This window comes from Myxocyprinus asiaticus, chromosome 24 (assembly GCF_019703515.2).
Source record: "Myxocyprinus asiaticus isolate MX2 ecotype Aquarium Trade chromosome 24, UBuf_Myxa_2, whole genome shotgun sequence".
Lineage (NCBI taxonomy): Eukaryota > Metazoa > Chordata > Actinopteri > Cypriniformes > Catostomidae > Myxocyprinus > Myxocyprinus asiaticus.
The window spans coordinates 6,110,918-6,129,330 of record NC_059367.1 but is presented as its reverse complement, the minus strand read 5'-3'; the positions used below and the strand labels follow the sequence as shown (position 1 = coordinate 6,129,330).

At 37.8% G+C, this 18,413-nt stretch overlaps 1 protein-coding gene across 1 annotated transcript in view; it reads right to left on the bottom strand.

The window, feature by feature from the left end:
* LOC127415018 (FYVE, RhoGEF and PH domain-containing protein 1-like) overlaps window positions 1-3,309 on the bottom strand; it is an 80,820-nt gene extending 77,511 nt beyond the window's left edge. The window contains exon 1 of the mRNA XM_051653474.1: window positions 2,046-3,309. Within this exon, the coding sequence (XP_051509434.1) occupies window positions 2,046-2,193 (148 nt within the window). The 5' untranslated portion in view covers window positions 2,194-3,309. The remainder of the gene's footprint in view (window positions 1-2,045) is intronic.
* Window positions 3,310-18,413: the final 15,104 nt, after the last annotated feature.

Here is an 18,413-nt window from a genome sequence, read left to right as displayed (position 1 = left end):
TTGGGTCACAACCCAAAACACAAAAGTGCTGTAGTAAAGACACCTCCGCTTAAATCTCTGTGCTCTTAAAGGTACCTCCACGTAAAAGGGCACCTTTACATCTGTGAAGGTGCTTGTGCCCCGTAGCCCCCGTTCTTTGCATGTCAGTGTTCCTATGTAAAGCGCTTTGAGAATAGTGTCAGAAAAGCACTATATAAGGATAAAACTCATTAATTCATTCATTTACTTGTATGACTCAAAAACAGGGCCAATGCATTATTACCTTATAGGAAGGTAAAAAAAATTCTAACCATAGAAAAACATACTCTATGGCATACTTGTATGTAAAATCAAATCATTAACATAAATTCTCTGTACTAAACATTATTTAGAATTGATTACCCTTTCTTTATAATACAGTATTTTATGCAATAATGTGTCCAACTAGGCCTTCAGTAGTATATTAAAAACATATGAAATGGGGGGAATGGGTAACTCAGTGGTAAAGACACTGTCTACCACCCCTGGAGTTCACTAGCTCGCTAGTTCAAATCCCAGGGCGTGCTGAGTGACTCCAGCCAGGTCTCCTAAACAACCAAATTGGCCCAGTTGCTAGGGAGGGTAGAATCACATGGGGTAACCTCCTTGTGGTCACTATAACGTGGTTTGTTCTCGGTGGGGTGAGTGGATGGTGTGAAGCCTCCACACACATACTATGTTTCAACAAGCCATGTGATAAGATGCACAGGTTGACAGTCTCAGACACAGAGGCAGCTGGGATTGAGGCAAATCACTACATGACCACAAGGACTTAAACAAGTGCATTGGGAACTGGGCATTCCAAATTGGGTGAAAAAGGTGAAAAAATCCACACAAAAAACAAAAACAATTTTTTGCACTGAGCCCCCATTAATGAAATCTTCCAGGTTCAATACAAGTTAAGCTCAATCAACAGCATTTGTAGCATAATGTTGATTACCACACAAATTAATTTTGACTCATCCCTCCTTTTCTTTAAAAAAAAAAAGCAAAAATCTGGGTTACAGTGTGGCACTTACAGTACAATGGAAGTGAATGGGGCCAATCCCTAAACATTAAAATACTCACCATTTCTGAAGTATAGCCACAAGACGTAAACAATATGCATGTTAATATGATTTTAGTGTGATAAAATCACTTACTAACATGTTCTGCGTAAAGTTGTATCCAATTTTAAAACTTCATTGCCATGACGATGTATAAGCTTCACATTTCAGCCTACAAACCAGCAAAAAATTGGCCCCATTGACTTTTTTGCTTTTTTAAAACAAAGGGACGGACGAGTCGAAGTTATTTATTTATTTATTTATTTTTGGTAATCAACATTATGCCACAAATGTTGTCGATTGAGCTCAACTTGCCCCATTTTCAGAGTATTTTTTTTTTTTTTTTTTAAACATTAAACATTTTTCTAGTCTTAAAGATGCGTAGTCATCGCAAAACATTAAGCACTGTGGTGCCTTTTTACATGAATCCAGATGTGTAAGCATTTTGTCATTTAGATTAATATATTTTAGCCAAAGCAATTTACAGAGCAATCCGGTACATTAAGTGTATATGTGTACATGTCTTAGTCCATTGCAAGCACTTCATCTATAGTTAACATTGCCATATTCCCACTGGGTTGTCATGATAAAGTCTCATTTGCTGCTTTGAAAGTGTTGGGGTGATAATCACACTTAAATAGCAAAGCTGAAAGTGTAAAAAATGTCTCTAATGATTCTCCTAATTCACCCTGCATTTCTTACAAGTTCTTTCCACATGGAGTAACCAGGGTGGTAAGTGTCTCAAGGAGACAACAGTGATGGATCAACCTTGTGGGGTTTGAACCTACAAGCGTTGGGTCACCAGACTAGGATTCTACATTTATATTCATAATTTACCCAAATGTAATTTATAATGATGCTTTGGTAGTATTGCATTAGAAAAGGTCATTCCAAAGGACTCTGATACTGAAAAGAAACGTAGCCTAACTGATACAAATGTCTTTTCATTTATTCTTTATAGCCTATTAGATCCACACTCACCTGTTCTGCGCAGGGCAGGCTGAGGACTCGGCAAACCGCTGCCGATGTGGTATGAGAAGCGCATGGTTTTGAACTGGCTGGAATATGAGGACGAATTGTGCGGACTGGAGGTGATCAAATGAGCGCTCTTGGGTCGATTCAGCTGCATGCCTGCCTGCTCAATCCTTACGCAGGCATATATGACACAGGATGCGGTCGAATCCAGGGGGCGGAAAATACACACAGTACGGTTTATATCCCAGGTCCAAATATAAGACCCGAATGCTCAAAACAGTTCAGGTCCAAAGACACAAGAGACTCCTGCGTCCCGTCTTCTTGGCGATGCTGTAAACGGTAAATCAGGCAGTTCAATCCCATCCGATCAGACGGCGGAGTGCAATTCCAATCCAAGTCGCTTTGAGCAATAAAAAAAGCCATCAACGATCAGTTGAACCGCAACCACACGTATGTTCCCAAGCCAATTTAATATACCGAACTCCGACAATACGCAATGACCTTTGGGGGCCGTTCAGACCGAACGCCAAAGAACGCAAATCGAGGCAAGCTGAAGTTCTTCTTAACTTGAAACGGCGACTAAAAACGCGTCTACATAGAAAAGACGGACGCAAAACGCGTTCGGTGTGAACGGCCCTTTAGGAATATTCCTCTTATGCCATTGGAAGTTTTATGCTTATCCCTTTCAGAGGTCACAGAATACATCAATGAATGACAGAATACACATGCATACATTGTTATGCATCCATAACAGAAGCAATATAAGTTATCTCTTCATCTATTTTCATCTATTGACATTGTTGCATTGCGTTATTCCATGCAAAATCAGGCTGAACTAAATTCACTCAGTTACTGACATTCCAAACGCAACTTTCCCATTCCACCTTCTTCAATTTAATTTCCGATGGTAAATTGCGGGTTAAGAGCGCGACGGGGCGCCGCAATAAAGATCGCCGCACATTGTCGGTATTTTTTCCTCGCTATTCAGACGGGTTTCCTCGTTTCCTTTCGGTACAACCGTATCCAAAAATATGCACACTCAGCTGCTTTAAACAAAATCCACATATGCTTTGTTTCCTAACTCCTCCGAATGTGTGTACGTGTCTCTTTAAATACAATCCTTTCCCACAAGAACTGACAATATCGCGATGACCCTTTGTTAGAATGTTTCAATGTTCAAGTTTTGCTCTTGTTTTAGTCTCCACCGGTTGCTTGTCTATTCTTTTGTGGGACTCGAAAACGCCAAAGTGTGCTAAACTGAAAATCCTCCTCCTCCTTCTGGACATATGAAACCGAGCCCCCCCCCCCCCCCTCCTCTCTCTCTCTCTCTCTCTCTCTCTCTCTCTCTCTCTCTCTCTCTCTCTCTCTCTCTCTCTCTCCTCTTTTCCCAGTCTGTTTCTTTTTCTTTCTTTTTTCTTTTTTTTGTTTTTGTCTCTCTCTCCTTTCCAAAGTGTTTGTGCTTGAAATCTGATGCGAAGGAAAAACTTTCAAATGATTTTTTAAATTGTCCCCCTTCCTGAAAAGAACACATTTTAGGGTATATCTTAATCAAAGTAGATAGCTTATAATTCATAAAATAAACATTTACACCCCATAAAATATGTGGATTTTGGAGGAGAGCTGAAATGGGCTGTAAACATGGACTCGTCCCATTTGACCTAGATTTGAACAGTAGCTCAAGCTGAAGAAGTTCCATGGGGGGAAAAAAACTTTGATTCATCTTTTAGTCAAGTCAAGTCAAGTCATTTTTATTAGTATAGCGCTTTTCACAACACACATCATTTCAAAGCAGCTTAACAGAAAATTATGCTTCAACAGGAAAAGCTGTACTATAGTAATGTCTTCGAGTCATAATGGTGCGGTTTAAACAAAAAAACAAAACAAAAAACATGATTTTAAATTGTGCCTTAAAATAACTAATAGAAAATAATTATATTTATATTTAGACCCTCAGTGAGCAAGCTTAAGGCAACTGTGGCAAGGAACACAAAACTCCATAAGATGTTGGTTAAAGGAGAAAAATAACCTTGCGAGAAACCAGGCTCACTGTGGGGGCCAGTTCCCCTCTGGCTAAGAGGCTAATTTACATTCTTAATTAACTGTGGAAGTGAAAACAGATGTATTGTCTATTGTTATTTGGCAGATGAAGGCTGCAATTAATTTATTATCTACGTATTACATTTTAAAAATGTAGTCCATCCTTTGACCAAGGTGATAATTATAATAATTAGAATTATATTTATTTATCACACATTATACATTTGCACATATACAGTGAAATTCTTTTTTTCACATATCCCAGCTAAGCTGGGGTCAGAGTGCAGGGTCATGCAGAGGTCAGTAAGGTGCACTGCAGTTTAACTGTAAACTAGTGGCAGATTAATTTCTGGTTGAGTCCATTTTAAGTCCAAGTTTCAGGCAGTGTCCAGTGAAGTTTCCCATGTCTGATGGTTGGTGCTGGCATCAGTTCATCCTCTGTGAACATTTAGGCGAGGCAGTTTCACATTTGGAGGATCCAATTACTAACACTTTATTGTCCTTTTCTTGCCAGTGTTATTTTACTTTAAATAATAATAATAATAATAATAATTTAAGCTCAAATGTAGCTTGTAATAATCACTGGGTGAATATCACAAGAACATGTCAATGCAGGTTACATCTCATAAATCAAAAGAAATAAAATAAGAAAACTACATTATGACCTTGTTATCATGCCAATTAAAGAAATATTCCGGGTTCAATACAAGTTAAGCTTAGTGCTGATTACCACAAAAAATAATTTCGACTTGTCCCTCCTTTTCTTTAAAAATGGCAAAAATCTAACTTGCAATAAGGCGCTTACAATGGAAGTGAATTGGGCCACTTTTTAGAGGGTTTGAAGGCAGAAATGTGAAGCTTATCATTTTATAAAAGCACTTACATTGATTCTTCTGATAAAACTTGTGTTTTATTTGAGCCGTAAATTATAATTTAATTAATTATATTTATCACACATTAGCACATATACAGTGAAATTCTTTTTTTCACATATCCCAGCTAAGCTTGGGTCAGAGTGCAGGGTCAGCCATGATATGGCACCCCTGGAGCAGATAGGGTCAAGGGCCTTGCTTAAGGGCCCAACAGTGGCATCTTGGTGGTGCTGGGGCTTGAACCCCCGACCTTCTGATCAGTAGCCCAGAGCCTTAACCGCTGAGCCACCACTTGCCCAAAAAGTTGTTTAACCATTAAATGCATGAAAATTTCACCAAACATACTTGCATATTTGGGTCTTCAGAGACTCTGCACTTATATCTGTCACAAATGGATGTACAAAAATGGCCAGATAATGTTAAATTTTCAAAATATTTTCAAGAAAATTTAAGAATAATATAATAAAAAATATATTTGCCTTTTTTTTTCATATATCAAAGAGAAAATGCGACAAATCAGGACAAATCTAGAACAGGATTCATTACTTTCACACAAAAATTTTCTGAGACACAACTGGCTGTCAAACACATTACATATAAGTATTTTCTCAGGCACTTACTGAGTCCAAATAGATGCACAACTTACAGAATTTCAGTAGTACACCCAAAATGAAAATAGTCAGATACTGTTCATGTGTTGTACTTGCAAAAGTTTACTTCCATGTTTTTTATTCGTCAAATAACAATGTCAAATGTATCTCAAATCCATCACTAAATCATCAGCGCCACCTTGAGAAAGAAATAGCAAGTACACCGATCAGACACAACATTAAAATCATCTGCCTAATATTGTGTAGTTCCCCCTCGTGCTGCCAAAACTGTGCCAACCTGCATCTCAAAATAGCATTCTGAGATGCTATTCTTCTCACCACAATTGTACAGAGCGGTTATCTGAGTTACCGTAGACTTTGTCAGTTCGAACCAGTCTGGCAATTCTTTGTTGGCCTCTCTCATCATCAAGTCATTTCCGTCCACAAAACTGCCGCTCACTGGATGTATTTTGTTTTTGGCACTATTCAGAGTAAATTCTGGAGACTGTTGTGTGTGAAAATCCCAGATGATCAGCAGTTACAGAAATACTCAAACCAGCCCGTCTGGCACCAACAATCATCCATGTGATTATCTAATCAGCCAATCATGTGGCAGCAGTTCAGTGCATAAAATCATGCAGATACGGGTCAGGAGCTTCAGTTAATGTTCACATCAACCATCAGAATGGGGAAAAAAAATGTATCTCAGTGATTTGGGCCATGGCATGATTGTTGGTGCCAAATGGGCTGGTTACTGAAGTATAAATATAATAAAAATTAAATAAAATTCAATTTTTAAAATCAATTGCTTCAATGTCATGTAAATAATGTCACAATCCAAAAACGCAATGGTCCTAAAAACAAGCTTTATTTTTAAGCAAAATGTATCTTTTTTTATTCATTTATTTAGATTTTGGGGTGAAATGCCACCCAGATATGTTCTTGATAGGTTTTGTGAGATTTACCCAATAATATATGAAATAATGCAGGGTATGCATTAAAAACAATAAACACAATTAGGGATTTTTATAGAAATTTTGCTGCATCAAAATACAAGTTTCATCATATGTCAGCTCACTTGTTAATTTTAGGTAGTAGAGTTGCTTTGTAAAACTCTAAATTCTGATCCTAAAATGTTAAATTAGGCTTTCCTATTTATATATATATAACATTTTCATCTGGCTTTATGTATTTGCTTTGTATTGAACCTACTGAGTACATTTTCCCATAAATGAAGATGTTAGAGACAAAAACAGTGCGGTTCAAGTTAATGTAAGCTGAGTTTGTACAGGTGGAGTCACTAGCATCTGTCCAGCTTGAACTGAATCTCATCCCAGGCCAGTCTGATTCCTTTTTTTATGTTTATCTTTATTTAGAAAAGGTATAATGAAATTCAGACATTTCCGAATCTATTCCTAAACCTGTCATGTTTAATTCAGAATTCCCTCCATTTTTAACTTAAAGAACCAAAAGAGCAAAACCAAAGAGACCTGCCCACCACTAAGTACAGGGATGACAGTGTTTGACAAGGAGGTTTGAGCCTTTCTACAATTGGAGGCCACAACTACAGCGTTTGGCCATTAGATGTCAGTCTTGCTTGGAAAGCTAGATAAAACATTTTAGCAAAGCCAAGTTAATAATAAAGGCCAAGGGGTTTTCATCCATTACTGATATTTTCACCATCAGCTGATTTCAAAGTTTTTTTTTCTTCTGATTAACAATTATTTTAATGTTTTTTTATGCACATATTAAACACAAAAAAACGAAACATATATACACAGAATCAACAATTAACCCTCACTATTACCCCTTCCCCTCCCAATCCCTAACCCCACCCTGGCCCCCAACAACATCCCAGTGATCATACATGATTATAGACACACACACACACAATAATAATAATAATAATAATCACACATCCAGAAACGTCAGATATCTGCCCCATTTCCCCAGTCTTCTAAATGACCCTTCTTCAAAGGCCACCACCCTCCCCATCTCTGAGCACCACTCCGAAAATGAGGGTGTTCCAGCCGACCTCATCCCCTTAAATCTATCTGTCTTGCGATCAGGACACTGGTTAGGACCCAACTCTTTATGCGTCTATTCTCTACATTCAGGGTTGGGAGGGTTACTTTTGAAATGTATTCCACTACAGATTACAGAATACATGCTGTAAAATATGATTTGTAACGTATTTCGTTAGATTACTCAAGGTCAGTAATGTATTCTAAATACTTTGGATTACTTCTTCAGCACTGGTAGATTTTTTCACTTGTTTTGACTATAAAAACTCTGCCAGTACAGTAAGACAAAATACACATGTTAAAAATACATTCTTTGAAAAACTGAAATATCTTATGCAGTGTTGTTTCTAAAACAAGATAAATCAAATTGATCTTGTTTTAAGGATTTTTAGATATTTTTACAGGAAAACAATAAAACAATTATTAATCAAGAATATGATTTTTGCCCTAATATTAAAGGTCTTACTAGAAAAAAAGAAATTATGATCTAACATGAATTTTCTTGATAAAAAAAAATATGATGGTAACTTCAAAGTTACTTCTCTGTCTGCTCGTATGAATGTAACACATCATAAGAAAGTGTTTCACCACTGTTCAAATGCACTTTGGATCACATCATTTATATGTATAAATGTTTTCCATCTGAAAGGACTAAATATTAAATGAAACAAATGACAATAAAATGCAAAGTAATCTCTTCAGTAATCTAAATACTTTTTGAATGTAACTGTATCCTAATTACCAATGATTTAAATTGTAACTGTATTCCACTACAGTTACTTATATTTTGTATTTTAAATACATATTCCCTGTTACTTGTATTTCATTACTCCCCAGCCCTGTCTACATCGATGATCACCCAAAATACAGAGTATGGGGCTAAATGAAACCCGAGTGCCCAATACATCACACACAAAACTCTGAACCTTCAACCAAAACTTCTGGATCTTAACACCTCCAAAATACATGGGTTATGTCTCCATCCTCTGATTGGCATCTCCAGCAGTTGGGTGTATCTTTAAGACCAAGCCAATACAATCTAGAGGGGGTCCAATAGAATCAATGTAAAATCTTGAATTGCATAAGGCGCACCCTTACATCTCTAGATGCAGACTTAAAATTTTTTAGAATCCTAGCCCACACTCCCTCCTCCAGACCCAAGTTTAAATCTTTCTATCATAATCTCTTGACAAATGTTAAAGCTCCGTCCCCCAGACTCTGAATTTGCAGGGAGTAATACACTGATGCCTCATGATCTTTTCCTGTCTGCCACTCTAGGGGGGTGTATGCTACTTCCAAAAATAGTACAGAGCAGGTGGCGCAGCTGTAAATAAAGAACTGAGATCTGGGAATCCCAAAATGTTAGACCAAATTTTCAAATGATCTCAACACCCCGCTCTCATATAGGTCACCGAGTGTAGTAACCCCCCTCACAATCCACTCTGACCAGCAGAAAGGGGACTTACTCTGCTGTCGGATTGCTCAAGTTTCTAAACAAATTATAACAGAAGAAAATCTATAAAACAAACTCCAGCCAATAGGCAGGATAAACACAAAGAACGTGTAGATTCATCCACATAACTGTCCCGAAGGTGTGTTTCTCCACAAAACAAGCTTCAGCCACTAGCACCAAAAAATCAGCACAAAAAAAAAAAAAAAAAAAGCTGTTCAGTTTCCTCAGGCAGTCAAATGAATGTTCAGTGAGCCGGCTGTTACATGAGTGCAACAAATGACCTAATTCAATGTCCTGCAAGAAATACTCCACAAAACAAACTCAAACCAATAGGAGGCATAAGCACAAAGAACGTGCAGATTCATCCACAACACTGTCCCAAAGGAGTGTTACTACACAAAACAAACTCTAGCCGCTAGGCGGAACCAGCAATAAAAGAAACAAAAAAGGTGCCCAGCTTCCTCTGACGGTCAAGTGAATGTTCATGTCATGTTCATGAGTCAGGCCCACTCGGCTGCAACGTGAGTACAACATGATGACTTACTCCATTTACTTTATGAAGGACATTGCTTGTTGGGGACATCCTTAGCATCTATTCTCAATTTGGCCGGGAATATTCCTTCCGTTGATGTAAGAGTTTCTTGCATTCTTTGAATCGGTCACGTTTCTCTCGTCAAATTTGCAAAGTCTGGGAACAAGAAAATGCTGTGGTTCTTACAAGAAAGCCTTCCTTTACTCCTCACCTCGCATAACACAAGATCTTTATCGGATGATCTCAGAAATTTGGCCAGAATGTTCGGGGCCAATCTCCCTCAGTGGATCGCCGAGCCGGAACTCTGTGAGCTTGCTCGATTTCCAGCTTATTATGTCGAGCAGACTCGGAAAGACCCCATCCAGAAATTCCACCATATTCCTGACCCTCCGCTCTCTCAGGAATTCCAACAATTCGGACGTTATTCCATCGATTATGATTCTCTATAACTTCCAACTTTTCCTAAACGTGTTCCAAATCCGCCTTGGTGACTAGCGGTTTAGCAGCTAATTCCCTCTCCGATGACTCCAGATAATCAATCCATTTCTCAACATCCGCCACTCTTGTAAACATCTTAGTGAATTTTGTCCCCATGGCAGTGATCGATGTATTACAGCAAGCTCCTCCAAGTCAGCAACGACCTTTGTCAGCACTGCCGACATGTTGATCAATTGTCGCCGAATTTCCTTCACCTCACTGGCCAAATTGACTCCCGGGCTTTCAGCCTGCTGCTCGGGGGCTTCAGCTTGAGCACGTAAGTGTCTTTTAATGTCTCCAGAGCCCGAGGATTTTGAATTTTTTTACGTATTGTCCTCCTTTGAACAGTTAAGAATCAGAGTGAATCGAATCGCACCGGTTTATGACACAAAAAGTGTTAAAACTAGCAAAGTGCGCAGAGCTCGCAGTTCACACGTCCGAATCTCGAATGGCGCCATGCGATTCCCAGATTTAAAAATGTTGTACACAAAGGTGTTACATTGGGATTTATTTATTGTACATGTCAAAGTGAAAAATTTTACATAAAAATAGTGTTAAAAGAAAAAGCAGCATACATTCAGAAAGGATGAAACATTTTTGGTCTTGATCCTTCAAAGTTTCTGATCTTTTTGATGATCTGACTTTGATTCACTGGTTCAGACCTTTGGATGTCAATCTGTCAAACCTTTTTATGATACTCTTGTATCAGTTCTTCAATTCCATAACCTCTGGACCACACAAGGATTTCCGACTTCTTAGGCTATACCTCGGCTGTTGGAATAAGCAATAAAAACCTTATAAGCATACAGACATTTCCAATCAAAATACAGCTGGACAACAGTTAATATCCGGAGGTTTTTGCAATAGACATCCATAACTGCTTTGGTGAAAATGGAGCTTTACTATTGGGAAAAGTGCTTTAAATTTCTTCATACACCCTAAGATTTGAAAACCTCTTTTCATTCCAAACTTTTATGCTGTATTTTTTTTTTTAGCAGGAGAGAATTTGTAACAGTCTTCACAGTTCAGCGTGACCACATCTGTCAAGCTCCAAAAAGAACAAAGACGCTACATAAAAGCATAATAAAAGTAGGCCTACATGACTTGTGCACTTTATTTCAAGGCTTCTGAAGCCAAGTAATGTGAGCTTTGTTTGAGGAGCGGACCAAAATTTAAGTCATTATTCACTAAAACTCTTAGCTGCGGTGGCCCAGAGGTCAACAACACAAAGAAATGTACAAAGCAAATAGAAGTTCACAACACAAATAAATTAAGCAACAAAACAAAGATTATGAAAGGACTCATGAATCGGGTGTTTTATTTTGACACAGAAAGCCACATTTTGAAATGTTGCCTGGAGACAACATCATACCATAGAGAATTAATTACAATTCTCAGCTTCACAATGCACAAATGTCTTTGCCAAAATGTATTTAATTAAAGGTGCTGTAAGCGATTTTAGCATTCTGAAGCTTTCACGTGACTGAGCTGTTGAATTAGCCACGCCCCCTCATTCCAAAACCCCGCCCTCCAAAGATAATTTTGAGACAAAAACCGAGCAAAAGAGCAGCATTGTTTGTTTCTGTGTCTGTCAAATTCAACAGTGGCACAGTAGCGCCCTCAAGTGACATACATTATGAATCATAGCTTCAATGATCCGCTCAAATGAAAACCAGCAAAATGATTGACAGGTAAAAAGCGTCATTGTCCACAAACACATTTTTTCGTTTGCTGTGTACAAAGTTTACAGCTGTCACAGAGACCGTGAGAAATCTCAGGACACTTATTTCATTACTATCTGGAACATTTTTAGCATAATTTTCCATGAAAAAAAAATCACTTACAGCACCTTTAAATTAAATTAATAAAATAATCAAAACATATATCTACTTTACTCACATTGCGAATGTCTTATCGTGTCCTGTCCTGCTCATGTAAGCATTTAATACTGCCAATAAAGTTTTAAAGATCTAAAAAATTTTCACCAGGTTGACATTGCCCCCTAGTGGCTAGGAGCATTTCTGTTCTGCTTAATTTCGTTGTGTTGTGGCTGAATTTCGTTGCATTTTAGCTTAATTTCCTTGTGTTGTGGCTGAATTTCATTGTGGTTTAGCTTAATTTCGTTGTGTTGTGGCTGAATTTCATTGTGTTGTAGCTTAATTTCGTTGTGTTGTGGCTGAATTTATTTGTGTTGTAGTTGAATTTCATTGTGTTGTGGCTGAATTTATTTGTGTTGTAGTTGAATTTCATTGTGTTGTGGCTCAGTTTATTTGTGTTGTGGCTGAATTTCGTTGTGTTTTAGCATAATTTCGTTGTGTTGTGGCTTAATTGTATAGTGGCTAAATTTCGTTGTGTTATAGCTTGATTTCTTTGTGTTGTGAACTTTAGTTTGCTTTGTAAATTTCATTATGTTGTGCACCTCTGGGCCACCGCACTTAACCTCCCTCAAAGCTCTGAAATTTTATTCGCATTCTGATTATTTAAATAATTAAAAAAATACTTTTTTCTTTTTCTTTTTTTTTTTTTTTTTTTTTTTGACCTGTTGTGGAATGAAAAAGAGCTGTGTGAAAAATTTTCAAAATGTATCCGTGATACATGGAAGAAATGACAGCATACAGGTTTGGAACACACGATTTTTGGGTGAACTACTTTCAAAAAAATGTTTTTGGGTGAATCCAGAAAAAAAACAATCTGCAACACAATACTGATAAAACACTCTAAAAACATATCTGTATCTGGCCTCTAAATTAATACTTACAAAAGTTATACTACAGTACTACATACTACATCCACCAGCACACTGTACACTGTAGCTGTAGACTGCAGCACACGAGACTCAGAGGAGCGGCGTGAACGTTTCTTTATGGCTTCTATACAGCTCTGGGTTTCCAGCATTGGACCAAAACTGTCACAATGCCTGCCTGATAACACACAACAATACACATTTGCATTTGCATTGGGATTAGGATTAGTTTAATCTTAATTCAACAAATTACAGAAATAAGAAATATTATTATGTCAACCTTCTTTCACAAAACTCATTTATATTATTGTCTGAGCTCAGGTTACCCTCTGAAACATGTCTAATGAAATGCAAATTGACTCCTGCTCAAATTAAAATGTCAACACTTTTAGAAGCACATCTTACTGTAATGAGGGCCAGAGAATGTCGATAAGGTGGCACTAACGATGCTTGAGGGATGCTAAGTATAACTAAATTGTCATCTCTATCTTCCCACTTGCTTTCCCAATGTTTTCATCTGGACCTCTTTCATACATTGACAAATGCAGAGGCACTTTCTAGAAGATCCTAAAAGAGAGATCTAGAACAATGTGTGGAACCAAATCAAAACGATCTAAATGTCAAGGAATCTGCTCTCCAGGATATACCTGCTCTCTGCAAAGCCTGCTGAAGGTCAGAGCGGGTCTCCTTTAGCTCCCTCATAATTTCAAGACTCTCTCTGCTGACATTGCGATACTGCAGAGCAAAGAACAGCAGAACAAGGCAACCAATCAGGACCATGGTTTTTACTAAGAAGCCCAACTAAAAAGGTGATTCTTTCCTATGCAAAAAGCCTCTTTGTCTGAGACCGTCAATCTGCGCATCTTATCATGTGGCTTGTTGAGCGCGTTACCGCAGAGACCTAACGTGTGTGGAGGCTTCGCTATTCTCCACGGCATCCACGCACAACTCACCACGTGCCCCACCGAGAGCAAGAACCACATTATAGCGACCACAAGGAGGTTAACCCAACGTGACTCTACCCACCCTAGCAACCGGGCCAATTGGTTGCTTAGGAAGCCCGACTTGAGTCACTTAGCACAGCTATTGTGTTTTTCATCTCACATTTGCTTTTATGACACTATTAGTTAGAATTACACTGGCAACAAAAAGTTTGGAATAATGTACAGATTTTGCTCTTATGGAAAGAAATTGGAACTTTTATTCACCAAAGTGGCATTCAACTGATCACAATGTATAGTCAGGACATAATAACGTGAAAATGTACTATTACAATTTGAATTTTTGTTTCAGAACTTCTTAAACTACTTCAAAGATTTCTCATCAAAAAATCCTCCACGTGCAGCAATGACAGCTTTGCAGATCCTTGGCATTCCAGCAGTCAGTTTGTCCAGATACTCAGGTGACATTTCACCCCACACTTCCTGTAGCACTTGCCATAGATGTGGCTGTCTTGTCGGGCACTTCTCATGCACCTTACAGTCCAGCTGATCCCACAAAAGCTCAATGGGGTTAAGATCAATAACACTCTTTTCCAATTATCTGCTGTCCAATGTCTGTGTTTCTTTGCCCACTCAAACCTTTTCTTTTTGTTTTTCTGTTTCAAAAGTGGCTTTTTCTTTGCAATTCTTCCCATAAGGCCTGCACCCCTGAGTCTTCTCTTTACTGTTGTACATGAAACTGGTGTTGAGCGGGTAGAATTCAATGAAGCTGTCAGCTGAGGACACGTGAGGCGTCTATTTCTCAAACTAGAGACTCTGATGTACTTATCCTCTTGTTTAGTTGTACATCTGGCCTTCCACATCTCTTTCTGTCCTTGTTAGAGCCAGTTGTCCTTTGTCTTTGAAGACTGTAGTGTACACCTTTGTATGAAATCTTCAGTTTTTTGGCAATTTCAAGCATTGTATAGCCGTCATTCCTCAAAACAATGATTGACTGACGAGTTTCTAAAAGCTGTTTCTTTTTTGCCATTTTTGACCTAATATTGACCTTAAGACATGCCAGTCTATTGCATACTGTGGCAACTCAAAAACAAACACAAAGTCAATGTTAAACTTCATTTAACGAACCTTTCAACTGTGTTTGATATAATGGCAAGTGATTTTCTAATACTAAATTAGCAATTTAGCATGATTACTCATGGATAAGGTGTTGGAGTGATGGCTGCTGGAAATGGGGCCTGTCTAGATTTGATCAAAAACTTTTTCAAATAGTGATGGTGCTGTTTTTTTTTTTACATCATTAATGTCCTGACTATACTTTGTGATCAGTTGAATGCCACTTTGGTTAATTAAAGAAACGATTTCCATCCGAAACAGCAAAATCTGTAAATTATTCAAATCTTTTGGCCGCCAGTATAGGTGTGAGTATAGGGTAGGAATGTCGGTTTTGTTTATTTAAAACTAGAAAACAGGTTTTAAAGATTAATGCTCTATCATCTCAGATTTTCCTTTAAAGACACTATCAGTTAGGTTTAGGTTAAAGGTTAAGGATAGGGAGGTTGAAGTACTGATTCTGTTTGCATATGTTTTGCTTTTCTTTGTCAATAAAAAAAATAGTTAATCACAAAAAAAGGATAGGGAGGTTGGTTTGTTCATTTAACCCCTTAAACTCTGATGATTTCCTCATCAACAGTTGATAACATATTTTTCCAATGACTTTTTTATCATGCTTTTTCTGGTGGACTGCAATTTTTTTTTCTGGACATCTGAGATATAACACTGGATTATTTAACCAAGCAAGCTCACAGTCAAGTAAACAATGGCTTGTTTAAAAGAAAACAGCCTAAGGTAAGAGCTGATTTGTAGTTTTGGCTACTTGAGGCTTACAGAAACACTAATCGGAGCAAACATGACAAATTTGTCCTTGTTCTCTTACAGAGATTTCATTTCGTGATTCGTTTGATAATCATTTGAGCTGTGTTACATGGGAAACAAAATAATCTGTACAGTTACATTTCTGAGAACGAGAGCTTTCATTTGATATATGACTTGTCTATTTAAATGTGAAAAATATTCTAGGCGGCGTTTATTTGCGACGCACAAGTTTTCAGGCTTTATTTTGTTATTTTATGTAACATAAATGCAAAAATTATTATATTCTATGAAATGTTTAGATTCTAAGCTTTCAAATTATACCTAATATGTATGACTTATGCATGCAGGGACTTTTACAATATAAGCGTAACCTTATCTTATGCCAGTGGGTCCATAGAGTTAAAGGGGTCATTTAAAACTCCATAGAACATTAACCTTAAAAACATCATCTTTTTGGGAGAACATTTCACTTTCTTTGAGCACTCCTCAGTGGACATTTTGACTTTAAATTGCAGTGATACATTTACTGAACCACATAATTTTATTTTGCAAAAACTTCGCCAGTCACGACATTTTCATGAGATTTTTCCATAAAAATGTTTTCACAAAAATACGTTTGTTAGTTGGTAAATGACAAAACAACAGATATACTGTTCAAAATGAAGGCAAATCATATTTGGAAATATTCTGGTTGTCAAACACTAGTGGAACATGTCCACAGTTAATGTGATGAACTACACCCTGTGGTTACTCTCCTAGGACACCTGTGTGAACTTGAGGGGATCTGAATTCATACATCCAGTAAAAATAACCTTTGGACCAGTTAGTTGAAATACTCAGAAAAGTTAAGTTAGTTCTCCATACAACATGTAAAATATAAGATAAAAAAATAAGATGAAGTTTAAAGGAGTCAATGATGATGACCTGAGAATGAAAACGAAGAGGGGAGAACTGTGACATTCAAGCAAGCCCTCTACACCTCTTGGCTCTAAGCAACTTGTCATAAACAATTTCTCAAAAAAGCTTTATGAAGACCACCTTTTCATTCACAGAACCAGACAAACAGGTCTATTTAAAACAGAACCAGCACCTTGAGTTGAGTCTTGCAGGGTGCTCTTGAGTTCTTCTCCATTGCGAAGGATGCTCTCCTGGGATTTAAATGCCGCTATCTGGGCTACAACCAGATCTTCTGCCATCCGTTGGGTGGATGCCAACTGCTCTGCCACACCGGCCGAACTCTCAGTCAGTCTGAAACATAGATGAACATCGAGGTCACATAAATATTTTATACACATCATTGGTTCGATTCCCAGGGAACGCATAAATTGTACCCACTGAATTTTCTGTAGGTCACTTTGGATAAAAGCGTCTGCCAAATGAATGAATGAATAAATAAAATAAAAACATCTATGAATGGAATGAATGACATAAATAAACAATAAGAAACTTTTTTTATACAATGTCTTTAAAAGTACAATAGCTTCAAGGCATCTTACATAGAAAACATATGAATGAGAATATAAAAAAACACAATATAATACAAAATTCAATTATAAGATAACAATTAATTTACGGCCCATATGAAAACTAAAATAAAATACCTCTTTAAATACCCTATGAAACTATAATTTCTAGTGACCTTTGTACCTGTAAATGGCGTTTTCGGCTCTCTGTTGCCAGTGTTCACTCTGCAAATAATGACAGATGCTGTGTGCGTGGGTGAAAAACTCAGTGTAGGTGTTGAAGGCCACAGGGTCCATGTCCTGGGTGCATGTTTTGACATCACTATCTTCTGGGCACTCTGGGAAAGTGCGACCTGACCTGCAATGAACAATTCAACAATTATCAGAAGAATGATAAGGAACATGCACAGAATATTTACTTTTCATAAAGTAACAATACTGTGTCTAAACCAGTGGTTCTCAACTGGTGGGTCGTGACCTAGAACCGTCTGTTCTGATTATTGAAATACAGGTGTTGTGTTGAACTCTGTTTCCCCGTCGGGATCTGTTTCAGTATCTGACGGCAACATTCTCCACTGTCAGAATGCGTTCCCCCATGCACAAACCTAAGCCTAACCCTTCCCTACCCTACCCACACTAACCCTAACCATAACACTATACCCTATCGGGGCTAGGGGGAAACAGATTCTGACCGGGAACACAATTTGATACAATACCGGCAAGGCCAATTGTGAAGGTTTAGGGCATGGTCGAGCGCCTGTCTGGGGGAGAGAGAAAGTGGTAAGGACATCCACCTGGGATGTATTGTGACTAATTACCATTTCTATGTTCACAGTGAGAGTCGGGGGAGATAAAAGACAGCCCAGTCCACAGAAAAAGAAAGAGAAGAGTGACACACCAGAGATTGTGTATTTGTGATCAGAGACTTTTTATGATTATTACTGAAAAGCTGGACTTGGTTTCAATTTATGCTGAAAAGCAGTCTTTTGTTATATATATATATATATATATATGCTGGAAAGCAACTTCTGTTTTATTTTAATAAAATCTGACTGACTTGGATCGTGGGAACCGGCTCCCACTTCCTCCTTTATCTGCCCAAAAACAAACCTTTGTTACAACGATAAACAGCCAATATTTGGCCACGTTGAAATTATTGGTATTGGCCGATTACCCCACCCGCTTGGCTGTTTCACTAAAGTGTTGGCTCTCCTTAATGTCAGTTTCATAATGTACCAACTATCTAGCCATTGGATAAGAAACGATACTATTTTTGGTGAATTTTGCACAAATATTACGTAAAGAAAATGTCACTCAAAACATTCAAAACTTTGTACCACCGTACATCTCCGAGATGTCTGGACAGT